General features: G+C 32.9%; 2 protein-coding genes across 2 annotated transcripts in view; both read left to right on the top strand.

Annotated features, from left to right (window-relative positions):
• The first annotated feature begins 486 nt into the window (after positions 1-486).
• On the top strand, positions 487-2,000 carry LOC123704654 (ubiquitin-related modifier 1 homolog). Its single transcript, XM_045653065.1, has 3 exons — positions 487-539; positions 1,029-1,242; positions 1,853-2,000. Exons 2-3 carry the CDS (start codon positions 1,045-1,047, stop codon positions 1,979-1,981), a joined length of 327 nt encoding a protein of 108 aa, XP_045509021.1. The 5' UTR covers positions 487-539; positions 1,029-1,044; the 3' UTR covers positions 1,982-2,000.
• Positions 2,001-8,309: 6,309 nt separating this feature from the next.
• Positions 8,310-23,641, top strand: part of LOC123704579 (lachesin-like) — a 79,187-nt gene continuing 63,855 nt past the window's right edge. The window contains exon 1 of the mRNA XM_045652960.1: positions 8,310-8,467. The gene's annotated coding sequence lies outside the window, so the exon portion shown is untranslated. The remainder of the gene's footprint in view (positions 8,468-23,641) is intronic.

Raw genomic sequence — 23,641 nt, forward strand, 5'->3', positions numbered from 1 at the left:
CGGACGAAAAATTTCTGTATTTTACCTTCATACCATTAGTGCTTTTTCAAAGTTCTTTTTATCATCCATACTAATATTATAAATGTGAAAGTAACTCTGTCTGTCTGTCTGTCTGTTACTCAATCACGCCTAAACTACTGAACCAATTTACATGAAATTTGGTATGGAGATATTTTGATACCCGAGAAAGGACATAGGCTATCTTTTATTGCGAATTATGTACAACGGGCGAAGCCGAGGCTGACCTCTAGTAAGATATATAAATAAGAAAATCTTGACAATATGTAATATTACCTACTTTTTGGGGTTCTGTTTCACGAATATCGATATATTTATATTTTTTTATGTCATGTTATGCTTTTGCTGAACGCATCTGTAATAAATTGACAGTTTGACTTTGACACTTGATGAATAATATAAACACAAAACATAACCTAAAAATTTAATATGAAAATCCAATTGCATCCAATTTATTATTAAAGCATAGGTAGGTATATGAACTAAGGGTAATTTAAAATAAATTTCACATTACGTTGTAAGTATTGCATTCATGCATTAAGATTATTTTTCGAACAATTTTCATAATATTGAATAACATTAACTATTTATATGTAATAGTTTATGAACCCATGTACATACAATAAAATATCATTTTAAATGGAATTGCTATTCGTATTTCGTATTACTAATATCATTTGCAAAATTATTATCATAGCACATTATTTTTTATTTATTGTATTTTTGTCTTCGATCACAGTTACGAACCTTTTATTGACTTATATCTTATTGATTTGTGAATTTTACAACCAGCTTACAATTTTACATCATGCTACAACCAACAGGAACAGAGCAATGCGGGTAAAACCGCGGGGCACAGCTAGTATTACATATTATTAGGCTCAAATCATATGTCTGTTCTCAGTTTTCCATCTATCTTTGTACTAAATTTCATCCGAATTGGTTCAGTAGTTTAGACATGAAGAGACAGACAGATAAAGTATATTATTTTACTGATTTCTTATTTTCAGATTATTTAAGTAAACAATGGGTACCCTAAAATTCCAACTACAATTTGCTGGTGGTGCAGAGTTGCTATTCGACAAAATCAAGAAAAGAGAGATTGAGTTGCCAGCGCTAAAAAAGTATTTCCCGGATTGCCAGAATGAAAAATGGAGGATACGAGACCTGTTGGTTTGGTTAAAAGATAATTTGTTGAAGGAGCGTCCTGAGTTATTTCTTCAGGTACTTAATTAGTACATATTTAGTAGGTTATATCTATATACTAGCTGTGCCGCGCGGTTTTGCCCGCATTGCTCCGCTTTTGTTGGTCCTAACGTGATGATATAATCTATATCTTCTCCTTATAATCAATAATCATATCATATCAATAATAATCTTCCTCGATAAATGAGCTATCTAAAACCGTAAGAATTTTTCAAATCGGACCAGTAGTTCCCGAGATTAGCGTGTTTCAACAAACTCTTCAGCTATCTAATTCTAATATTATTATAAAGGCGAATGTTTGTAGGGATGTATGGATGTATGGATGTATGGATGTATGGATGTTTGTTACTCTTTCACGTAAAAACTACTGAACCGATTACAATGAAATTTAGCACACATATAGAGGGTAACTTGGATTAACACATAGGATAGTTTTTATCCCGGAAATCCCACGGGAACAGGAACTATGCGGGTTTTTCTTTGCAAACGCGGGCGAAGCCGCGGGCGGGAATCTAGTAGGCTATATATCATCACGTTAGGACCAACAAGAGCGGAGCAATGCGGGTAAAACCGCGTGGCACAGCTAGTTAATGTATGTTAGAGTACATAAATATATTTTTGTTTACAGGCTGACTCGGTACGACCTGGTATTCTTGTTCTAATAAATGATGCTGACTGGGAGTTATTTGGTGAACTCGATTATGAACTACAGGAAAATGATGTTATAATGTTCATTTCTACTTTACATGGCGGTTGAATAAATTATTTTTATTTTATTTGTGTTTTATTTTTTATATTTGGTAGAATATTGATTAGTTCTATGAACGAGATCACAGTAAAAACGATCATACCCTATTGTAACCTATGAGAAAAATCAATTAGGTAAAAAAATCAGTTAGGTTAAGTATATTTTTTTTTCGAAATTTCATCAAAATCGGTGCAGTAGTTTAGCCCTGAAAGTGTAACGGACAGACAGACTGGCTATAATATTTAGTATAAGATAGGTATTATGGCAACGTGATTTACATTTGAAATAATTTTCAAATTCAGTATTACTACATTCGTAAATTACTAGCTGTGCCCCGCGGTTTTACCTGCATTGCTGCGATCCAGTTGGTCTTAGCGTGATGATAAATGATAATATATATCCTGCAGTCTCGATAAATTGGCTATCTAACACCGAAATAATTTTTCAAATCGGACCGGTAGTTCCTGAGATAAGCGCGTTCAAACAAACAAACTCTTCAGCTTTATATTAGTACCTACCTATAGATAAGTAATAAGATGTATAAGTGTAGATTACAAACAATTACAAATTACAATTAGGATTATAAAATCCTACGATAAAAAACATATATAATAATAGCTTACCGCCCGCGGCTTGGCCTTTTTGTCTAAAACTTAATAAATTATATAGGTACTGAAACCTTCCTCTTGAATCACTCTATCTATTAAAGAAAACCGCATCAAAATCCGTTGCGTAGTTTTAAAGATTTAAGCATACAAAGGGACATAGGGACAGAGAAAGTGACTTTGTTTTATACTATGTAGTGAAGCTTATAGGTAGGTAGCTTTTCCCGCGTAGTCGAAGGAAATCCCCATAGGAATATGTTTCAACGCGGTGAAAAGTAGACGATTTCAGGAGTGATAGATTATCTTCATTTACAAAAAATCATCATGAAATCGCTACGTTACGTTAAAAAAATGTGTAAGAACGTGTTTAAATAAACTAAGAACTAACTCAGACACATTGAGATATACATAATATGGAGACCACACCGCCTACATCATTTATGTTCCGCTCACCATAAGCCATATGGCTTAACTGCATCAGTCGCTTACTTATTGGCGCGAACGTCACGCTCATTTTTTATAGGCGCACAGATTTTGTTCCTGGTGTCTCCTCCATACGTAGTAATATTATTTCAATGCTCAGACATGTATTTATTCAATTAGACATCTAGAAGCACTTGAATCGTCTTATCATATTGTAACATTTACCACCGATTCGGGAAGCAGTATCTATGGAAGAAACCGGCAAGTAACTCCATAGTTGCTCTTTTAAAATCATGTCAGTTTAATTTTAATTTTACAAAATATGTAAACTGCATAACTATCATAAACAGAAACAAATGAAAAGAAAACACAAACAAACACACTTTCGCATTTATAATATCAGTAATATCGAGTTGCTTGGAAAAAATCGCTCACGAGCGATAAAGCCGCTCTTAATTGTACATCTCTATTACCTATAAGCTATCTTAACTATGTAACAAAACTTATAACTGTGTATGTACAATAAAGAGTATTTCATTCATTCATTCATTTCATTCAGTAATAAATACGAAAAAAATACTTTACACTACAGTGATTGCCTCTACTCGCCCACTGTGAAGAGGGCCAAAAACATAAGTAAAAATCTGTTTAAAAGCGACAGATGCCTAAGAGTCAAATCTAATCATTACTAGATTTTAAAACCAATTTATCACAAATTGGTTGAAACATTTCAACCCTTGAATAAATGGATTATCGAAGGGTGGTGATATGGGGTTGATGGTTGAATGGAAAAATATTATTTATTTATTTTTATTTATTTATTAATTATATGAATGCCCTTATTATGTGAAGAAGATTAGGTTTTAAAGCGACTGCAAGAAAGGTTAGGGGGCGAAGCCGCGAGTACAAGATAGTAATATTACATATTGTATATATTTTAAATAAAATATTAGCCCTGTATACATAACCCATCCTCGAGAACTTTAATAAAAAACCGCATCTCATCTCTATTGCTTCATTGACTAAAACACTATTTTTTTTTAATTCTAAATTTTTTATTCGGAACCTAAAACAACGTTTACATAAACATAAATCACGATGACATCCGTAAAAATAGAAAAAAAATAAATAATACAAAATTCTGAATAGCAGGTGTGTTTGTGAGAATATGGTGAGAATGATGATGTGTATTCGTGAGTGTATGAGTGTTTGGTGTGTGAGTATATGTAGGTATATTTTAAATTTATTTCAAGGACAAATTAAAAATTATTTTTTAAAGCATAACAATAGCTTACTACGTCTTTATCAAAAAGTTCACGCGAACCATCTATTCATAAAACAGTGCATTAATTCCCACCAATCTAAAAAACACTCCAAATTATTAATCAACGAATGCGTACCGCGATTTTAAAACAAAAGACTTGAGGGATGCATGCAACCAGCGGGGCGCCATGTTTTTTCGATTCAAAATATACACGCCCCGAAATTGATGTAATGTAATCGGCGGTATTAAGATTCAATTCTGTGGAAAGTACAGTTGTGTTGAAAAGTAGTTTTGCTATTATCTATGCTAATATAAAGCTAAAGAGTTTGTTTGTTTGTTTGAACGCGCTAATCTCAGGAACTCCTGGTCCGATTTGAAAAATTCTTTCGGTGTTAGATAGTCCTATTATCGAGAAAGGCTCTAAGCTATATATCATCACGCTAAGACCAACAGGAGCGGAGCAATGCGGGTGAAACCGCGCGGAACAGCTAGTTGTGAATAAAAATATTTTTACTTTTTTTAAAACTTGTTTTTGAAGTGAAACGCGTTTAGGTGCGTTGAGAGAAAAAATTCAAGGTCGCGTCATGGCAATGCCGTCACGTCATAGAGTGGCGACTATTTTGGTATCTTTGAATCTCCAAAGAAGTTTCACTTCTGACACGTGTGCTCTTCACATTCGCTTTTATGCGTTCTTTCTTTCTTTCTAAATGTATTGTATAGATCTATTGTCAATTATTATAAATAAATATATTCTACCACGCACTGTCTGCCCGACTGTACATACTATACAAGGGTAGGGCACCCCGACCCTGTCATATTGTTAAGTGACTGACATTTGTGTAGTCTAATTAAATGATATGACATTTTTGACTTTGATGCTTCGTGACGTCATCAAATGTCAGATTAGGTACGATAAAAAACTATTTAATACTAGGTTTCCGCCCGCGGCTTCGCCTGCGCAGTCAAAGAAAAACCCGCATAGTTCCCGTTCCCGTGGGATTTCCGGGATTGCGTCATTTTCCCGGGATAAAAAGTAGCCTATGTCCTTTCTCGGGTATCAAAATATCTCCATACCAAATTTCATGAAAATTGGTTCAGTAGTTTAGGCGTGATTGAGTAACAGACAGACAGACAGAGTTACTTTCGCATTTATAATAATACCTATTAGTATGGATTATTATAAACGAAAGTGTAGGTACAGTGTGAAAGTATGTATGTATGTTTGAATTTTACGCAAAATCAGCTGATTCGATATGTATGTAATTTGTTACATAGATAGATTAGCACATAGGCTATATTTTCTATTATGATCTAAGCCACGGGTTAAAGCTAGTACCTATTATAGTAATTGTATCTACTACAAACTCCTATTGTATAATAAACTAGCTGAGCTGTGCGGTTTCACCTGCGGACGAATCCACGTGTAAAAGCAAGAATTTCTATATAGGTAGCTTACTAGCTTTTCGCCTGTATTGTCTTAAACCTAATAAATTATGTATTAAAACCTTCCTCTTGAATCACTCTTTCTATTAAAAAAAAACGCATCAAAATCCGTCACGTAGTTTTAAAATTTTAAGCATGCATAGACACGGACAGACAGCGAAAGCGACGTTTTTTATGAAATGAAATGAAAATTTATTTGTATGAATTGTTTACTATGTAGTGATGGTAGAGTCTGGAGCACAGTATTACAATATATTAATATTGTAATAGATACTGTGGTCTGGAGTCTGGACTTACATAATATTATTAATATTACTTATAAACCAAAAGCGTTTGCTTTTTGTCGAAACGAAGCGATTTTATGATATGATTATTCTGTCTAGAGATAGGAGTCTTCTTATTACCGCGATGACACACCCTCCAACGGGAATTTTCTTTGCCAAGCGGGTATAGCCGCGGGCGGAAAGCTAGTTATTTATATGTTCAAATCATCCCTTTATTTGAGTTATTACAGTTTAGTCACGGCACGATCTGATCCCATACTAAGCTTTCGCTTGTGTTATGGAAACCAGATGGCTGATAAACATACATATATAATTTTAAATAAATACTTGTATAGATAACATCCAGGTAAGCATCCAGGTATAGAGCAAACATCTATGTTCATCACACAAATATTGGCATATATATGTGACATTATTTTTTTTAAATATACTTGTAAAGAAAATCAATTAGTACAAAAGATGTGTAATGCATCTGCCCCTTAACCCACAAGAGGGCATAGTACTTGCTCGTAATTATTATTGAAGCAATTAATCATAAATTCTCTGTTCTAATAATATAGGTAATTGATAATCTAATCCAGACTAATATTATAAAGCTGAAGAGTTTGTTTGTTACGTGTTAATCTCAGGAATCAGGGGTCGGGTTTCAACAATTATTTCACTGTTAGATAGTCCATTTATCGAGGAAGGCTATAGGCTATATTATATTATCATCTCGCTAAGACCTTCAGGAGCGGAGCAATGCGGGTAAAACTGTAAGGCACAACTAGTTCTATAAAGAAAGATAATTATAATTGGTTTTATTGAACGTTACAGTATTTATCTCTATTATTTCTCTACTCTACTAAAGATATATTCTACCTCTATATTTATATAAATAAATATTTAGTATCTATATAATATGTATATGTAAGTACATACGATACATAGGACGAATACTACTAAGTAGTAGTATTCGTCCGTGGACCTAATTTTATTGAAGAGTTAAATAAGTATTTCATAAAAACTAAAAAGCTTAATAAATATATAACAAGCTAGATTCGTTTATTGCAAGCCTATAGCCAAGTTCTTGTTAAAACCTATACATTTACGACTATCAAATACACACAACCCATCAATAGAAATACACCAATTAACTAATACATTTAAATTGTAAAAACAATGAAAATAAATAAAAATTAATTCGGTTTCCATGTTCTGTGCTGAGGCTTTCACGGGATGTTCTGTCCTGCTCGTTTGTATGGGGATTGTGTGCTGTTTCACTCGCACACTCGCTGGCTTGAATATTGAACGGCCGGTGCTACCGGGGTGGGTTGTAGTGAGGGGTAGTTTTATCGACTGTCGGTAGTTTGCTGTTTGAATGTCGATAAAATGCATCTAGCAAATGCTAAGTCTATGATACGTGTGACGTGCGTCTAGAAGAAGTCGAATTGATATAATACATGTTTTTGATAATTAGGGTTTTGATAATTTTGGTAAAGATAATTATTATGTGTTTTATTTATTCAGTTTAACTTGCAAATTCTAAATGGAATATTCAATTGGTTGATTATTAAATTTATCATTGTGTTATGACTTCCAAAACTATGGTAATTAGTTAATTACTAATTATTGAAAGAATTTGTTAATGCATAGTAACTTATAATTTGTATGTTTTCTTATGTAATTTCATTCCAATAAAACTATCGAAGCGTAGATTCAGTATATTACTTTATTGACTTTTTTGTGTTAAATATAAATCATAAGTAATTTTTCAAATCGTGAACAGCCTCTTTAATAATAAAGTACAATGTTTATTGGTGTAGAGATCGAGGCATCGTGGTTTCCATTTTGGAACAGACAAATATAGAGACTTATTTTATAATATTAATTACAAGATTGAGATTCAATTACTATCATAATATTATCTTACATACATAAGTATAAGCAAACAACAATTAAAATAATTTTAAATAGCAATACTTAAATATTTTACTCTATTAAACCTTTTTACTTCATAATTTGATAGTTTTCAAATCAATAATATTTTTTGGATAATATTATGTACATTAAAAATAATTTACATTCTTGTAAACAATTTAACTTTAACCATAACGTCTTTTCACTAAGTTTAAAACGTTAAATCTATAAATAATTATGCTACATAACTTGTGAAATACTTTCCACACAAAAAACAGCTTTAAACTATTCTTATAACATACAAAACCTCATCCAATTTGAAAAATACATAAAACAACAAAATTTATCGTGAAAACCATCGATAACACCCCCGTCACATCACTATCGGAAAATAAGGAATCTTTAGTACCAGGGGTTGCTCTACCTAGAACGGACGTTGCTGAAAATGTATAGGACTGTACAAAAAACACATTTTTCCATACAAATGCAATAAAAACTATGTACTTCGAGTGATTATAGTGTTCTATTGTGACTATATAGTGAAATAAATGCGATATTAAAAGTGTAGACATTTAAGGTAAGTTATATAATGCTGAAATATTTACTGAGAAATAATGCGGATTTTCAGTAACGAATTATTTGTATAATCTATAAGAATGATGATCTTTTTAATATTCTTACTAGCTTTCCGCCCGCGGCTTCGCCCGCTTTGTCTAAAACATAACAAATTATATGCTAAAATCTTCCTCTTGAATCACTCTATCTATTAAAAAAAACCGCATCAAAATCCGTTGCGTAGTTTTAAATATTTAAGCATACATAGGGACAGAGACTGTTTTATACTATGTAGTGATAATGCCTAGTGCTTAGGCCTAGTGTAATAAAAATTGTATGTATTGTATGACATATGAATGTATCCATTTTGGATGAATGTATGTCTATGGATGGTAAATTTTAATTAAAAAAAGACATTTCACACACTTACTATCAAATTATTATACATTTTCTGTAACATAATTTTTGTAATATTGGTAAATGAGGTTAGATTGTGTCAAAAGATGAATCGTAGAGTTCGTAGGACGATGTACGTAGTCGTAGTACTATAGTTATTTTGTATGTATGTATGGATGGAACCTCGATGGATGGATCTTTATTCATATAATACAATACCATGTCTGGTTATAGCGATCATAATATGAATTTGCCAGTCAGTTTAATTCACGGCGTAATCTGTCTGGAAATCAGAGGTCATAAATAATACGGCCCCTGTATGCATTCTATAGTACATATATTATATTCTAATCTATTATACAGGGTGTCGCACTGTTAATTTACTAAGCTCAAAGGAGGTTATAGTTTTGCATACACCGAGTAAGGTAAACGCAGGTATTAACGACCCCTCTAAGGCAATTTCAAAATCAACCATATTTTTTAAGTATACTGGTTCTTCTAAAGATTTATAATTTCATTTTATATGCTAGTGTTATGTATAAAAAATGTATTTATTGAAGCAAATACATTCTAATAAAGGATTATCTTGTAAAAAATAATTTACAATGTGACTTAGTCGATTGTTGCTATTACCGACCCATAAAAACGGCTGTGAAGCTATTAACGATTTTTATGCAGCTATTCCCGATCGTATGTGAGAGGAAGCCTTTTTCCAGCAATGGAATGTATAGAAGCTAGTGATGATGATGATTACCGATCTTAATAAAATGAAATAAAAATGCAAATATATTCGTATTTTTTAATTGTAGTTATTTTTAATAAAACAAATGAGTACTTTTTAGTAATGAACTAAATAATTATAAACTTTTAAATTAATCAACATAATACTATTAATATATGTACATATATTAAATTAAGGATTTCTTGAACTCTAGGATATTTCGTTATGCTATTTGATTGATTGCTTCGGCGAGTTGTGTTTTACTGAATACTTTTCGCCGCTTTCGTGGCTCCATATTTCTGGAAAAAATATACCTAATTATATGTTTTATGTTAATTTAACCTAAAAACCTAAAAATATAATTTTTTTAAATTTTTTAAATTTAACCTAAAAATATAATTTTTAATAGGCACCTATTATGTCATAAAAGTAATAAAAATATATTTGCACGCTCAATTACGAGCAGAATGTTTAAGGATCAATATTATCTGTATATACAAACATCTTTATTCTACATTCTGCAAATAAAGCAATTTGAATTTGAATTTGTAGATGAGAAACTAAACAATCTATATTCGATCGGTAATAGCTTCCTATAGTTGCTATTGCCGACCCACATGGGTCGGTATTAAAGTATGTAAGTATAAACCTAAATTGTATTACCGACCCATAAAAAAATGGTTATTTATTTATTTATTTATTTATTTACTCTTTATTGTACTTACAAAAGTCTTATAAAATAAAAATACAACAAAACCATTCAAAATGTACAAATGGCGGCCTTATGGCTCAAAGCCATCTCTGCCAGGCAACCTTCAGGCAAAGGACAAATCAAAACTTTAGGTACCAATTAGTAATTTTGCATTTGACAACAAAAATAAAAAAATAAAATAAAACTATATTTAAATAAAATAAAGCATAATACACAAAACACTATGTTTACATAAATACAATACATATATACATAAACATTAAACATACTAAATAAATATTCATATATGTACATAGATACATTTTAAATATATTATATACATAAACAACAAACATACTATACATAGACAGTACTTATATAGATAGATAGTAGTCTTTCAGCATCTTTTTAAACGATCGTAACGTCTGGGCGCGTCGAATCGTTTCCGGAAGGGCATTCCATAAACGGATTGCTGACACCGTAAACGATGTACCGTATAATTTAGTGCCATGCACAGGGAAACGAAGAAGAAAGTTATTAGAGGATCGTAGGGTATAGGACTCGGAAGCAAGGTAATGGAAATTGGATTTCAAGTAGCTAGGAGTATGTGGATTAAAAAGAATGGAATAGAGGAGGTGGAGAGTGTGAGCATTCCGACGCAATCGGATTGGTAACCACTTGAGTTTCTTGCGAAACTCAGACACATGATCAAATTTGCGAAGGCCAAATATAAACCTGATGCAGAAATTTTGCAATCGCTCAAGTCTATTGAGTTGGTCTTCGCTCAGGTTCGTGTAACAAGAGTCCGCGTAGTCTAATAGGGGAAGGAGAAGGGATTGAGCAAGCATAACCTTAGTGGGTATAGGCAAGAAGTGACTTAACCGCTTTAAAGAGCTTGCAGCTCCGAACACTCTTTTGCTAACAGTTTTAACATGTGGCACCCAAGAAAGAACCTCATCAAAAGTTATGCCAAGATTTTTTACATTTGAACTATAAGGTATGACAATTCCATCCAATTGTACGGGGGGTAAATCGGACCAGCTAATTTTTGAGCGATGATGCGGGCTTCCAATTATAATAACCTGGCTTTTATTAGGGTTGATCTGTAGGCCAAAAAGTGTACTCCAATTACTTATTGAGGCTAAATCAGCATTTGTCACTCTTATAGCCTCCGGTAGAGACCCTGCATCTGAATGGGTGTAAATTTGAAGATCATCTGCATACATATGGTAGAGAGACGTTATATGAGCAGTCAAGGAATTTATAAAAATGGCAAAGAGAAGTGGGGACAACACGCCACCCTGAGGTACTCCAGCAACGATATTACACCACGATGAAAATTTATCATCATACATAACACGCTGCCGACGACCAGTCAGGTAACTACGAAACCAATCAATTGCCGTAGGAGAGATATTAATAGACTTGAGCAGACTCAGCAGGATTTCAAAGTCAACAGAGTTAAAAGCATGACTGAAGTCCAATAAAGTTAATACAGTGAGTTGCTGCTTGTCCATACTTAAGCGAATATCGTCGGCGACTTTGACTAAGGCAGTTACCGTGCTATGACCAGGACGGAAACCGGATTGGTATGGGCTAAGGATATTGTTACCGTACAAGAACTGGCTTAACTGCTTATGAGCTAAGCGTTCCAGTACTTTGGACAGGAAAGGTAGGATGGAAATGGGACGATACTCATTGAAGGATGACGGATTAATCTTTTTAGGTAAAGGGATAACATGAGCATCTTTCCAAATGGTAGGGAAGCTGTGGGATGAAATTGAAAAATTCAGGATGTGAGTAATGATCGGAACAATGATATCAAGGATAGGAATGATCATATTACGGCAAATGGAGTCGGTGCCAACGGCCTTCGAAGATATAGACAAGATAATCTTTTTAACATCAGCTACGGCGAATTGAGTGAAAGTAAACGGGGGATAGTTAGGAGTTGGAAGGCTAGAAATATGATTATTTTAATTCATTTGATCATCAGACTATAAAATAGATTATAATTGATTAATGTCATACAAATATGAACAAATGCATATTGTTTAAACAAAAAAAAAACAATGATTTACTTCTGTAACTATTCGATAGGGATCCTCGAAAATATCATAACTTTGTATAAATTGACAACGCTAAAAGACACAACACTAGACAAAAAATTTTAGTCGCTAATAGATTTTTATGAAGACTCATAGCTTAGATTTAAACTGGTCCATAAAACCACTTGTGTTCGTGTGATATAATAACATAAAATAAAATAAAACAAAAAGTTACGTTGCTGCCATTGCCGACTTATGGGTCGTTGATACCTGCCGCGGCTTAAACTGGTGAAGCTAACACCGTCCCATTTTAATTTTAAGTTTTATCGTTTCAAATTACTTTTTATTAATAAAATGTTGTAAGAAATGAAAAGTTGACACTTAAATGCATTGACATTTAGTAATATAAATTAAAGTATAGATGTCATTTGTTTGTAAATGTCTTAAAAAGATACTCACAGTACTTACCCGAAGGAACAACGGAACAGTACGACACGTCCTGCTTCCACGCTACCCCGCAGAAACTTACGCATTTTAACTCTTTTTTGCTCAGTTACTCACTCTAACGTTAAAGTATACGATGCTCAAGTAATACATTCGTGTATAACTTTGCCTACCTATAGCTAGAATAGTTCTGGAAACGTTTAAATTTCGAATTACTTTTATAGGTCGGTAATACCTTCAGATTTTCGATGGGTCGTTGATAGCTGCGTTTACCCTACGTAAAAACTACTTATAAAATTCCAGACCCATTTTTTTTCAAATAGATGAATTCTTAAAACTCTATGCGTATACCCATAACAAGCAACCCGCCCAACTTTGCCACCCGCACGTGAGCTATCGTTTAAGATTATGTTTTCATAGACAAAATGCTCACTAATGTGAGCTCACTAATGTGTAATTCGCTAATGCGAAGCGGTAGGTATATGCCGGCTGCGCGAAGCGAGAGAAGAGAACATGGACTTTCAGGAAAAATTTAGCAAAAATTTTTGACGTAATTTTGTTGCTTAAGTATTTTTTACGTGATCAGTGTATGCAAAACTACAAGTCCCTTCGCGCTTAGTATACCAATAGTGGGACACCCTGTATACCTACTAGAAATACGAAACATTGGTTTTTTGTTACTATTTTGCATACAACTTAGCACAAGGGCGGATCCAGCTTTAGTGCCAGGGGGGGGTCACATAGTCGTAGTCGAGTTACAAAAGCTATATTTTGATAAATTTAATTGATACGTAGATAGTAGTTAGATTAAAAAAAAAACAGCCAAGTGCGAGTCGGATTCGCGCACCATGAGTTCCGTACAAACATTTTTTTATGTTTTAACTTTAAATTTATGCTTTTTGCAAATTTTTCCTTTTGTAAGTGCTATAAGACGTAACCTTCTAAATTATTTATAAAATTTCAAGATTCTGTGTTCACGGGAAGTACCCTGTAGGTTTTGATTCCTGGCGACACTTGCAAATGTCGAAATTTGCGATAATTTGTAGCATGAACGGCTGTATCTTTCGATTGCGTTGGGTACCTAATAAGTTTGATTTTTTCACAGCTTGAAGGGACCCTAGATTTAAGTACCTTTTTGATATAAATTTCAGTGTGGAGGTATCCACGCGTTCAAGTTCCTGAGAAAAAGGACCTTGACAGACAGACGAACTTTAAAGTTATTAAAGATTTTTGTCATACATATTATGTTATTTTTTTTTTGTTATTATTCCTCTATCTGTGCTATAAGATGTTGCTTCGTACCTAATTTCAAGATTGTGAATTCACAGGAAGTACCCTGTAGGTTTTGAATTTTGATTACCTTGCGAATGTCGAAATTTGCGAAAATTGTCATACGGCTGTACGTATCTTCTGATTGCGTTGACATAGAAATTTGATTTTAATACAGCTTAGCTATTATAGACTTGAGTATTTCATGTGAATATCAATTAAATACATGTAAGCGTTCATGAGTATAGAGGTTGTAAGTTTAAAATTATTAAAAATATTTTTTATCATAATGTTATTAAAAATTTATGTTTTTCGTAATTACTCCTACTGTGTTATAAGATGTTACTTTGTATCAAATTTCAAGAGTCTGTGTTCATGGGAAGCACCCTGTAGGTTTTGATTTCCTTGCGAATGTCGAAATTTGCGAAAATTTTCAGCATTTATGGCTGTATCTTTTGATTGCGTTGGCTTATAAGTTTTATTTTTTTCACAACATCAAGGGACTGAAGATTTTAGTATACGATATAAATTTCAGCTTGATACGCGTTCCTGAGAAAAAGGAAAAATTCCTATAATAACTTTAAGGCCTGAATCGGGTAAAATTCCCTTTTAATACCGAAAATTAATTCTAGTTATAACCGTTTTTCTTCTTAGATTCTTAATGTATATATCTAAAAAAAAATGTATATTAAAGTTTCGAATATGATAAAGGGCATGGTTGTTTTAATTTGTTTATTTTACAATCAGGTTTTTTTGCAAAAAAATCATGAACTGAGGTCGATTTTTGGACTTTAAACCAAAACGCTAAGTCAATATAACGTCAATTATTGTAGTGTTTTTACAGTGTGTTTCTGAAATTGAAACACAGGGCATGGTTGTTTTAAATTTTGATTCCATAGCAATTAAAACCGCATAGGTATTCTGAAACTCGCAACTAATTGCAAGGGAATCAAAACCTACTTCCCGTGAAAACAGAGTCTTGAAATTTGGTTAAAGGCAACGTCTAATAGCACAGATAAAGAAAAAATTGCTAAAAGCAAAATTAAACGATAGGACTTAATAAAAAAATAAGTTTGTTCGGAGCCCTCTGTGCGCGAGTCCGACTCGCACTTGGCCGTTTTTTTTCCTAATTTTTTGTATTTTTTATTGTTATTTACCATATAAATTGCCCTGATTTCGAAACTTTAGCCTTGTTTCGTTTAAAAAAAAATTTGCTATTTTATATCTTATCTACGAACTGGGATAGGTACATATTATGTTGATATTTGAGGTTTTGTGAGAAAAGTGTGCCTAACAGCAAAAGTTGTAAAAAATATTTGAATTACCTACAACTTTACCTGCATTTAACTTTATTCCGCAGTTGTAGTTTTTTTTGAAAATCGAGAAACCCTGTTTTTTGTCCTTAAATCCCAACCCCAGATCGACCGTAAATAACTTTTCCTCTAATTTTTGTTACATTCTCTTCCGTTTGTAATTGATTTCATTGTTCTAGACTTTTATGTTTCAAAAGTTAATAAAAACATCATGTTGAACAATATTACTTTGTTAAATTAAAAAGTTAATATTTAAATAGTGGTCCACTTAGTTCGTGGACCTAGCCCAGGGGGGGGTCATGACCCCATGACCCCCCCCCTGGATCCGCGCTTGACTTAGCATATGCATAGATATATAGATAGAAGTACAGCTTTCGCTCGCGATATCAAAGAAAAACCCGCATAGTTCTCGTTCCCGTGGGATTTCCGGGATTAAACCTATCCTATTTACTTTTTCACATTTCAAACTATCTCTGTACCTAATATCATCCAAATTGGTTAAGTTTTTAAATCTATCACGCCTCAAACCATCTCTGTTCCAAATATCATCTAAATCAATTCAGTAGTTTAGGCGTGAAGCAAAGACAGACAGACTAACTTTTTTGTATCTAATATTAGCAGGATTATCTAGATTAGTAGATAGTATACTTTTTCCTTTCTTAACAGCTATAATACAAATAGGTTAAGCATTTATGTATGTTTGTAGGGGCAATCGATATTTTCGTAGACTGTGTGTTTTTGGGACGCCAGTTAGAAAGTTAACCTTTTACTGAAAGAAGACAAGTATAAGTATACATATTTTGACACGCAGACATAATACTATGTTGATATTTTAGAATTGAGTTGTTGTGTGAAAAAGAATAACGATTATTATATGATACGACGCACAACATTGTTTTGGAAGTAAAAAAAAAAATATCGATGTCATGAAAAAAATGCTATAAAATCTATGAATTAACTGCCAAATATTCAAGTCAGAAATACACAGATAGTAATCTCTAGGTATTCATCTCTGTTCTTACCTACTTTTATGTGAAAATTATACAATATTGGTTCAATCGTTTAGGTGTGGAAACGAAACATCTTCACAAATATAAATAGCTATTAACTATACTATAGTTTCTAGTTATTAGAATAGTCAGACAAATCTATACCTACTAATATTATAAAGCTGACGAGTTTGTTTGAACACGCTAATCTCGGGAACTACTGGTCCGTTTTGAAAAATTCTTTCGGTGTTAGATAGCTCATTTATCGAGGAAGGCTATAGGCTATATATCATCACGCTAAGACCAACAGGAGCAGAGCAATGCGGGTAAAACCGCGTACTAGTAATAGTAATTAGTACCTACTAGTGGAAAAATGCTCTACACTTTCCGTTTAAACTTTAAAGTGATTCAAAATCGGCTATAAATGAGTTGGTTACATACAAACATACAGGTGAAGCTAATAAAAGCGTGTTAGAAAGAAAAGTCAGGGTAAGTAGTTAGTTTTAAGGAATGCTAACGACAGAAGTATTTTTAATTAAAAGACACAACGGTTCAAGGTTTAACATTTAGAGAATTTTTATTTTATTAGCTTGATACTAGATGTGACTCCCGGTGTTACGTGTAGTGAATCTATATTAATATTATAAAGCGAAAGAGTTCGTTTGTTTGTTTGTTTGAACGCGCTAATCTCATGAACTACTGGTCCGATTTGAAAAATTATTTTAGTGTTAGATAGCCTGCATGAAAATCGTTTTGAAGAAAAATATACGTGCAAATTCACATAACTAAAAATGCGAAAGTAACTCTGTCTGTCTGTTACTCAATCACGCCTGAACTACTAAACCAATTTGCATGAAATTTGGTATAGAGATATTTTGATACCTGAGAAAGGACATAGGCTACTTTTTACCTCGGGAATAGGATAGGTTTTATCCCGGAAATCCCACAGGAATGGAAACTATGGAACTACGGGTTTTTCTTTGACTGCGCGGGCGAAGTTGCGGGTAGAAAGCTAGTTTTTAAATAAAGCTGTGCTTTTTAAATTGAGTTATCATGTAATGAATGACTCATTAAAATCAACACAATCGTTTCCGAACTTGTTTTTAATTACGCTCAAATATTGCAGATCTTTTTAGAATGCTCCTGTATTTTACATGAGCTATCTACAGTTTAAAGACTCATCAAAATTGGTTCAATCGTATCCGATCTTGTTAATAGATATTTTAGTACCTATGCTTCTTTTTTCATGAGCTATCTTCTATTAAAACATACATCGAAATCGTTTCAATATTTCCCTAATTTGTTTTTTTACATAACAGCTATTTTAGAACTCTACTCTTTTAAATAAGAGCTATCTTATGCTTAAAGTCGCATCAAAATCGCTCCATCCGTTCCAGAGCTACAATGCCACAGACACATTATTTTTACATTATAGGACATTAATAATGAAAACAAGTTAACAAGGGTATTAAAAAGAAAATGGCGTCTGATAAATAAGTTCGCGTGAGTAGGATTAGTTAAACAAGGTGATATTTTGAACATAAATTTCGACTTGATTGGATCTAGACGTGAAACCTAGAAATAAATACTTGAGGGGTGAAATAAGCTTGTATTTTAATCACTAACAAAGTCGCTTTCTCTGTCCCTATGTCCCTTTGTATGCTTAAATCTTTAAAACTACGCAACGTATTTTGATGCGGTTTTTTAATAGATAGAGTGATTCAAGAGGAAGGTTTTAGTATATAATTTATTAGGTTTTAGACAAAGCGGGCGAAGCCGCGGGCGGTTAGCTAGTAATAAATACCTAAACAATGAATTAGCCCTTTTTGCATATTTTAAACTGACGTAGATTTAATGAATTAGTAGCCCATTTGTCACAAAATAAAAATCAAAGAAAGAAAAAGAGCGTGTGTGCCGAGCTCACGTGTCAGAAGTGAAACTTCTTTGGCGAGATTCAAAGTTTCCAAAATCGTCGCCTTACTCCATGACGTGACGGTATTGCCATGACGCGACCTTGAAATTTTACCCTCAACGCGACTAAAGAAGTTTCAGTTCCAAAACATTCAATATGAGACACGGAAATTATACTTTACATTATAAAATACTAGCCTTCCGCCCGCGGCTTCGCCCGCGTTTTCAAAGAAAAACCCGCATAGTTCCCGTTCCCGTGGGATTTCCGGGATAAAACCTATCCTATGTGTTAATCCGAGTTACCCTATATATGTGTGCTAATTTACATTTTAATCGGTTCATTTGTATTTGCGTGAAAGAGTAACAAACATACACACACACACATTCTCACAAACTTTCGCATTTATAAGATAATATAATTATATCATGATGTATCGGTTACTTTTAAACAATAATATCGTAAATCAGAATAAAATGAGCTGCAGAAATACTTAATTTTGCGCGCGAAAAATGTCAAAATTTTTTCCTCTATGTCACCTGCCACAGATAAATAAAACAATAATAATTTGTATTATCTTTACACAGGTGAAGCCGGGTCGAAAAGCTATTAATAGTTAAAAACCATTATATATTCACTTAAGATTCAATTCCCGAAGGAGTCATCCCTCTACCAGCCCTCCAAATAATAATTTTTACCCCAAAATTGAATTTAGGTAATGGTCCCTTGGCAGTATTTTGGTTTTGGATGGGTCACGTGGTTTCAATTATTATAAATAGATATATACTAGCTTTCCGCACGCGGCTTAGGCCGCGTTTTCAAAGTAAAACCCGCGTAGTTCCCGTTCCGTGCGATTTCCGGGATAAAACCTATCCTATGTGTTAATCCAAGTTACCCTCTATATGTGCGCTTAATTTCATTGTAATCGGTTCAGTAGTAGGTATTTGCGTGCAGCGTGAAAGAGTAACAAACATACACATACAGATCCTCACAAACTTTCGCATTTATAATATTAGTTGGATATATGTATATAGAGGCATAAATATAATATATGTATAACTACTTATATATTTTTATAATTACTGGAAGCTTTTTTATCATGATTTGTTTTTGTTTTATCAAAAGTTCATTTTAGAATGTTTTCAAGAGAAAATTTTTCACTGCATTTTTTCTATAAAAAAGTCATTGAAATTTGACACACATTTTTTATTTATAATGATCATTATTTTAAGTAATGTGTAGCCTGTATATTTTTTGAAGAACTGTAAACATTTATGAGGTATTTTCTTCAATTTTTTATTCCACACGCACTTTACAGCATGTAAAAAATTTAAAGTTAAAAAGGTTTCGAATTTTGACATACTTAATGTTTTAAAATGTAGTCACGCAAGTAATATAAATGTTATTTTAACAACACAATTTGAAAATTATGAAATAAATAAAATAATGAAATGAAATTACCGGTAGTATTTTAGATAAAAAATATTTTTAACATCATAATTATTAGTATAATAATTGTACATACTAAATTCTAATGGCGTCATGGCGGCCATTTTGAAACGTTCCCGCCAATTTGGCCGGTGCATTCACCCGTTACTAGTTGAAATTCAAATCACGATCTGTGATTGATAATTGATATTATTTCAAATTGCAGTTCGATTTAAAGGATTACATTATTAAATATGTAATATTTTATTCTCTATTTTATAGAAATCAATAAAATTACTTTTCTTTTAGAATTAGAATTAATTCGCTGTAAAAATCAAACACATTAAAAATACAAAAGAAAAATAACAGTTTACTACGAAAAGGCTATGGACTCAGCACATGGTGGAAGGCCAGCCAAAAGGCCAGTGCTTTCACCGCTGTTTTTGGATAAAACTTATGTAATAATTTAATTTTAGGAACTAAGCTTATGTATTAGGAAAAACGGACTTGAAAATCAATTTCCAAAGTAAATTCTTATGTACATATATGTACCTATTATGTATCGCAGATAAGTTATAAATTATAATATATACTAATCGCAGGTATTTATTTGTCTAAGGTGGAAAGTGCTGCTAATTATTTCTATCTAACTAAGTATATAACAGAAACATATGAAAAATAAATATAACAAATAATACATGAATATAAGAACTTTATTTGCCAATAAATATTTAGTCAAACAAATCACTACATAGTATAAAACAAAGTCGCTTTCTCTGTCCCTATGTATGCTTAAATCTTTAAAACTACGCAACGGATTTTTATGCGGTTTATTTAATAGATAGTGATTCAAAACGGTTTTAGTAAGTATATAAATTACTAGCTGCTCTGCGCGGTTTCACCCCCGTGGCTCCACTCCTGTTGGTCTTAGCGTGATGATATATAGCCTTTAGCCTTCCTCGATAAATGAGCTATCTAACACCGAAAGAATTTTTCAAATCGGACCAGTAGTTCCCGAGATTAGCGCGTTCAAACAAACAAACTCTTCAGCTTTATAATATTATAAGTATAGATTAGGTCTTAAACAAAGCGGGTGAAGCCGCGGACGGTAAGCTTGTATAATATAGGGTTTGAAACGTAAAAACATATTAAAAAATAACGTATAATGGTGTACGTTGACAGACCAATTTCCATATTTAGTACCTATGTTCATGCAAGCCTGAAGTCTATAATTTTCTTTCAATAAACGCGACTGTGCAGGCCATAAATTATATTGTAAAGTAGACTTGCAGGGTATATTTTTAAAGTATTTATATTTAAAAGGTTAAACCGACTTTAAAAGTGTGAAAATGAAATGTTATGTATGTGGCTTTTGTTTTTTTTATTGTATCTATATTCGTTATTTTGTTTCTTCTGAAAAATCTACAAGATCGGTTCTGTAGTTTATATACTTAATTCAAAATATTTCTTTCTTTTTTATAAAATACTTTTTCACATTATGAATATATATAAAAAAGAATAGATAATAAGCAAATTTGGTACCGCTTTTAGCCTAAAAAGGCTGCCTTTTTCAAATTAGGTTATAATCCTTTTCAAATTCAATAAATCTATACTAATATATAAAGCTGTAGAGTTTGTTTGTTTGTTTGAACGCGCTAATCTGAGGAACTACTGGTGCGATTTGAAAAATTTTTTCGGTGTTAGATAGCCCATTTATCGAGGAAGGCTATATGTGGCTATAGGCTATACATATGTATGTTATTACGGACCAACAGGAGCGGAGCCATGCGGGTGAAACCGCGAAGCGCAACTAGTATACGATAATTTAGTATCATAATAGCGGTTGCATATTTAATGTGAATAGCTTTCATGTCAGAATATAATTGAACATAACAGTATAATGGGCTGAATTCACTTGTTTGCCTGTAATCTTGATCTAGAATATAAATGCACACAGCTAGATAATCCATACTAATATTATAAAATATGCGAAAGTAACTCTGTCTGTCTGTTACTCAATCACACCTTAACTACTGAACCAATTTGCATGAAATTTGGTATAGAGATATTTTGATACCCGAGAAAGGACATAGGCTACTTTTTATCGCGGAACATGAGAATCCCGGTAATCTCACGGGCACGGGAACTATGCGGGTTTTTCTTCGACAGCGCGGGCGATGCCGCGGGTGGAAAGCTAGTTTTACTATAGTCGACGAGATCCTTCGCGGGTTAAAAGGTGGGAACGGCATAGAGCAATATTGCGCGCTCCCTCGCACTTACGGTCCTTATGGGCAAGAGTGATATAGTAGATTCTTAATTTATTCTTTTTATTAATAAGCCGATTGATCGATTTGTGATTGACAAAGGTAAAAAGGGTTCATTTTATTGTATAACTAGCTTTCCGCCCGCTTTGTATAAAACCTAATAAATTATATACTAAAACCTTCCTCTTGAATCACTCTATCTTTTAAAAATACTGCATCAAAATCCGTTGTGTAGTTTTAAAGCCTTAAGCATACATAGGAACATACTATGTACCTATGTATGCTTTGCAAAGTCGCCTTGTACCATTTCCCTGTCCCTATGTACTACATAGGGACAGGGAAAGCGACTTTGTTTTATACTATGTAGTGTCAAATAGCTGTAACCTGTAGTGAACATTTTTAAGAATGTATGTTTGTAACTTTCACGTGAAAACAAATGAACCGATTTTGATGATACTTTGCAGTGATGTAGCTAATGTACCCAGTAAACCTTATTATAAACTACTAGGTTTTTAGCCCTATATGTGTGCTGTATTTCATTGTAATCGGTTCAGTAGTTTTTGCTTGAAAGAGTCACAAATGACAAACATACATACATACACATACATACATCCTCACAAACTTTCGCATTTATAATATTAGTTACCTAGGATAGGAAGGATAGAAATATTTGTTTTCCTGCAGTTTTTTTATAACTTTCACCTCGTGTGTTTCAATCCTAAACGTTTGCATGTAACCTACCTAAATATAGGTTTATAGTTATTAATAGACATCGGATTATATGCACTAACAAAATGCCAAAATATGCATGCAAATATGCACTAAAAAAGGCCGAAATATGCACTAAAAACGACTGATATGCCTAAAATAGGCACAATACAAAATCAAAAAACCTTTATTATTTTTATATATTTAAATCAAAGATTGGACAAAAACAGTGAAATTTTCTTGAAATTAAGTGTAGTTTTTGTGCCAATATACAATTATGCATTTTTACCAAATTTTCGAGCGCAAATTTGTGACATTTGTCACCCGCGAGCCGAGTGTTGCTACCTTAGACCATTCCGGGCTAAATCTAGCCATTTTTTGGAATTCAACCCGTGTTTTAAGTTTTTAGCCCAAAAAAGGTAATCTAGCCCTATTCTGAATGGCTCAAAATTTACTTAAAATGGAGCCCATTTTGTAATTTGTTGCCATTTTACCATGCCAAAATAGGGTTTGTTTACTCGCTGAGCGTTCTGATTGGCTAATAAAGGTAAGTCGACCAATCAAAACTCCCGCTACTTAACGAAATATGTACGATTGGGGAAAAAGGCTAAAATATGCACTAACGCCGTAAATAGAGAGTTTTATGCATTTGCATATGCAAATATGCAAATGCATATAATCCGATGTCTAGTTATTAACAATGCAGTTTGCTTTCGAAACAATAAAATTACCATAATCAATTTGTTTCTAATCAGGCTAATACTATTACCCTTTATAATATGTTATTAGAAAATAAAAACTTATTATGCCTGGTTTTATTATGTTACTTTCCGCCCGCGGCTTCGTCCGCTTTGTCTAAAACCTAATTAATTATATACTAACCTTCCTCTTGAATCACTCTATCTATTAAAAAAAACCGCATCAAAATCTGTGGCGTAGTTTTAGAGATTTAAGCAATTAAGCATACATAGGGAGAGAAAGCGACTTGTTTCATACTATTTAGTGATTCTGTATTA

The sequence above is a fragment of the Colias croceus genome, chromosome 30 (assembly GCF_905220415.1).
Source record: "Colias croceus chromosome 30, ilColCroc2.1".
NCBI lineage: Eukaryota > Metazoa > Arthropoda > Insecta > Lepidoptera > Pieridae > Colias > Colias croceus.

What these genes read in the sequence shown, in the direction of transcription:
- LOC123704654 (XM_045653065.1), top strand. Translation starts at nt 1,045, where the DNA reads ATGGGTACCCTAAAATTCCAACTACAATTTGCTGGTGGTGCAGAGTTG. An exon ending in GTCCTGAGTTATTTCTTCAG is followed by an intron (nt 1,243 to 1,852) that starts GTACTTAATTAG and finishes TTTTGTTTACAG; the next exon opens with GCTGACTCGGTACGACCTGG.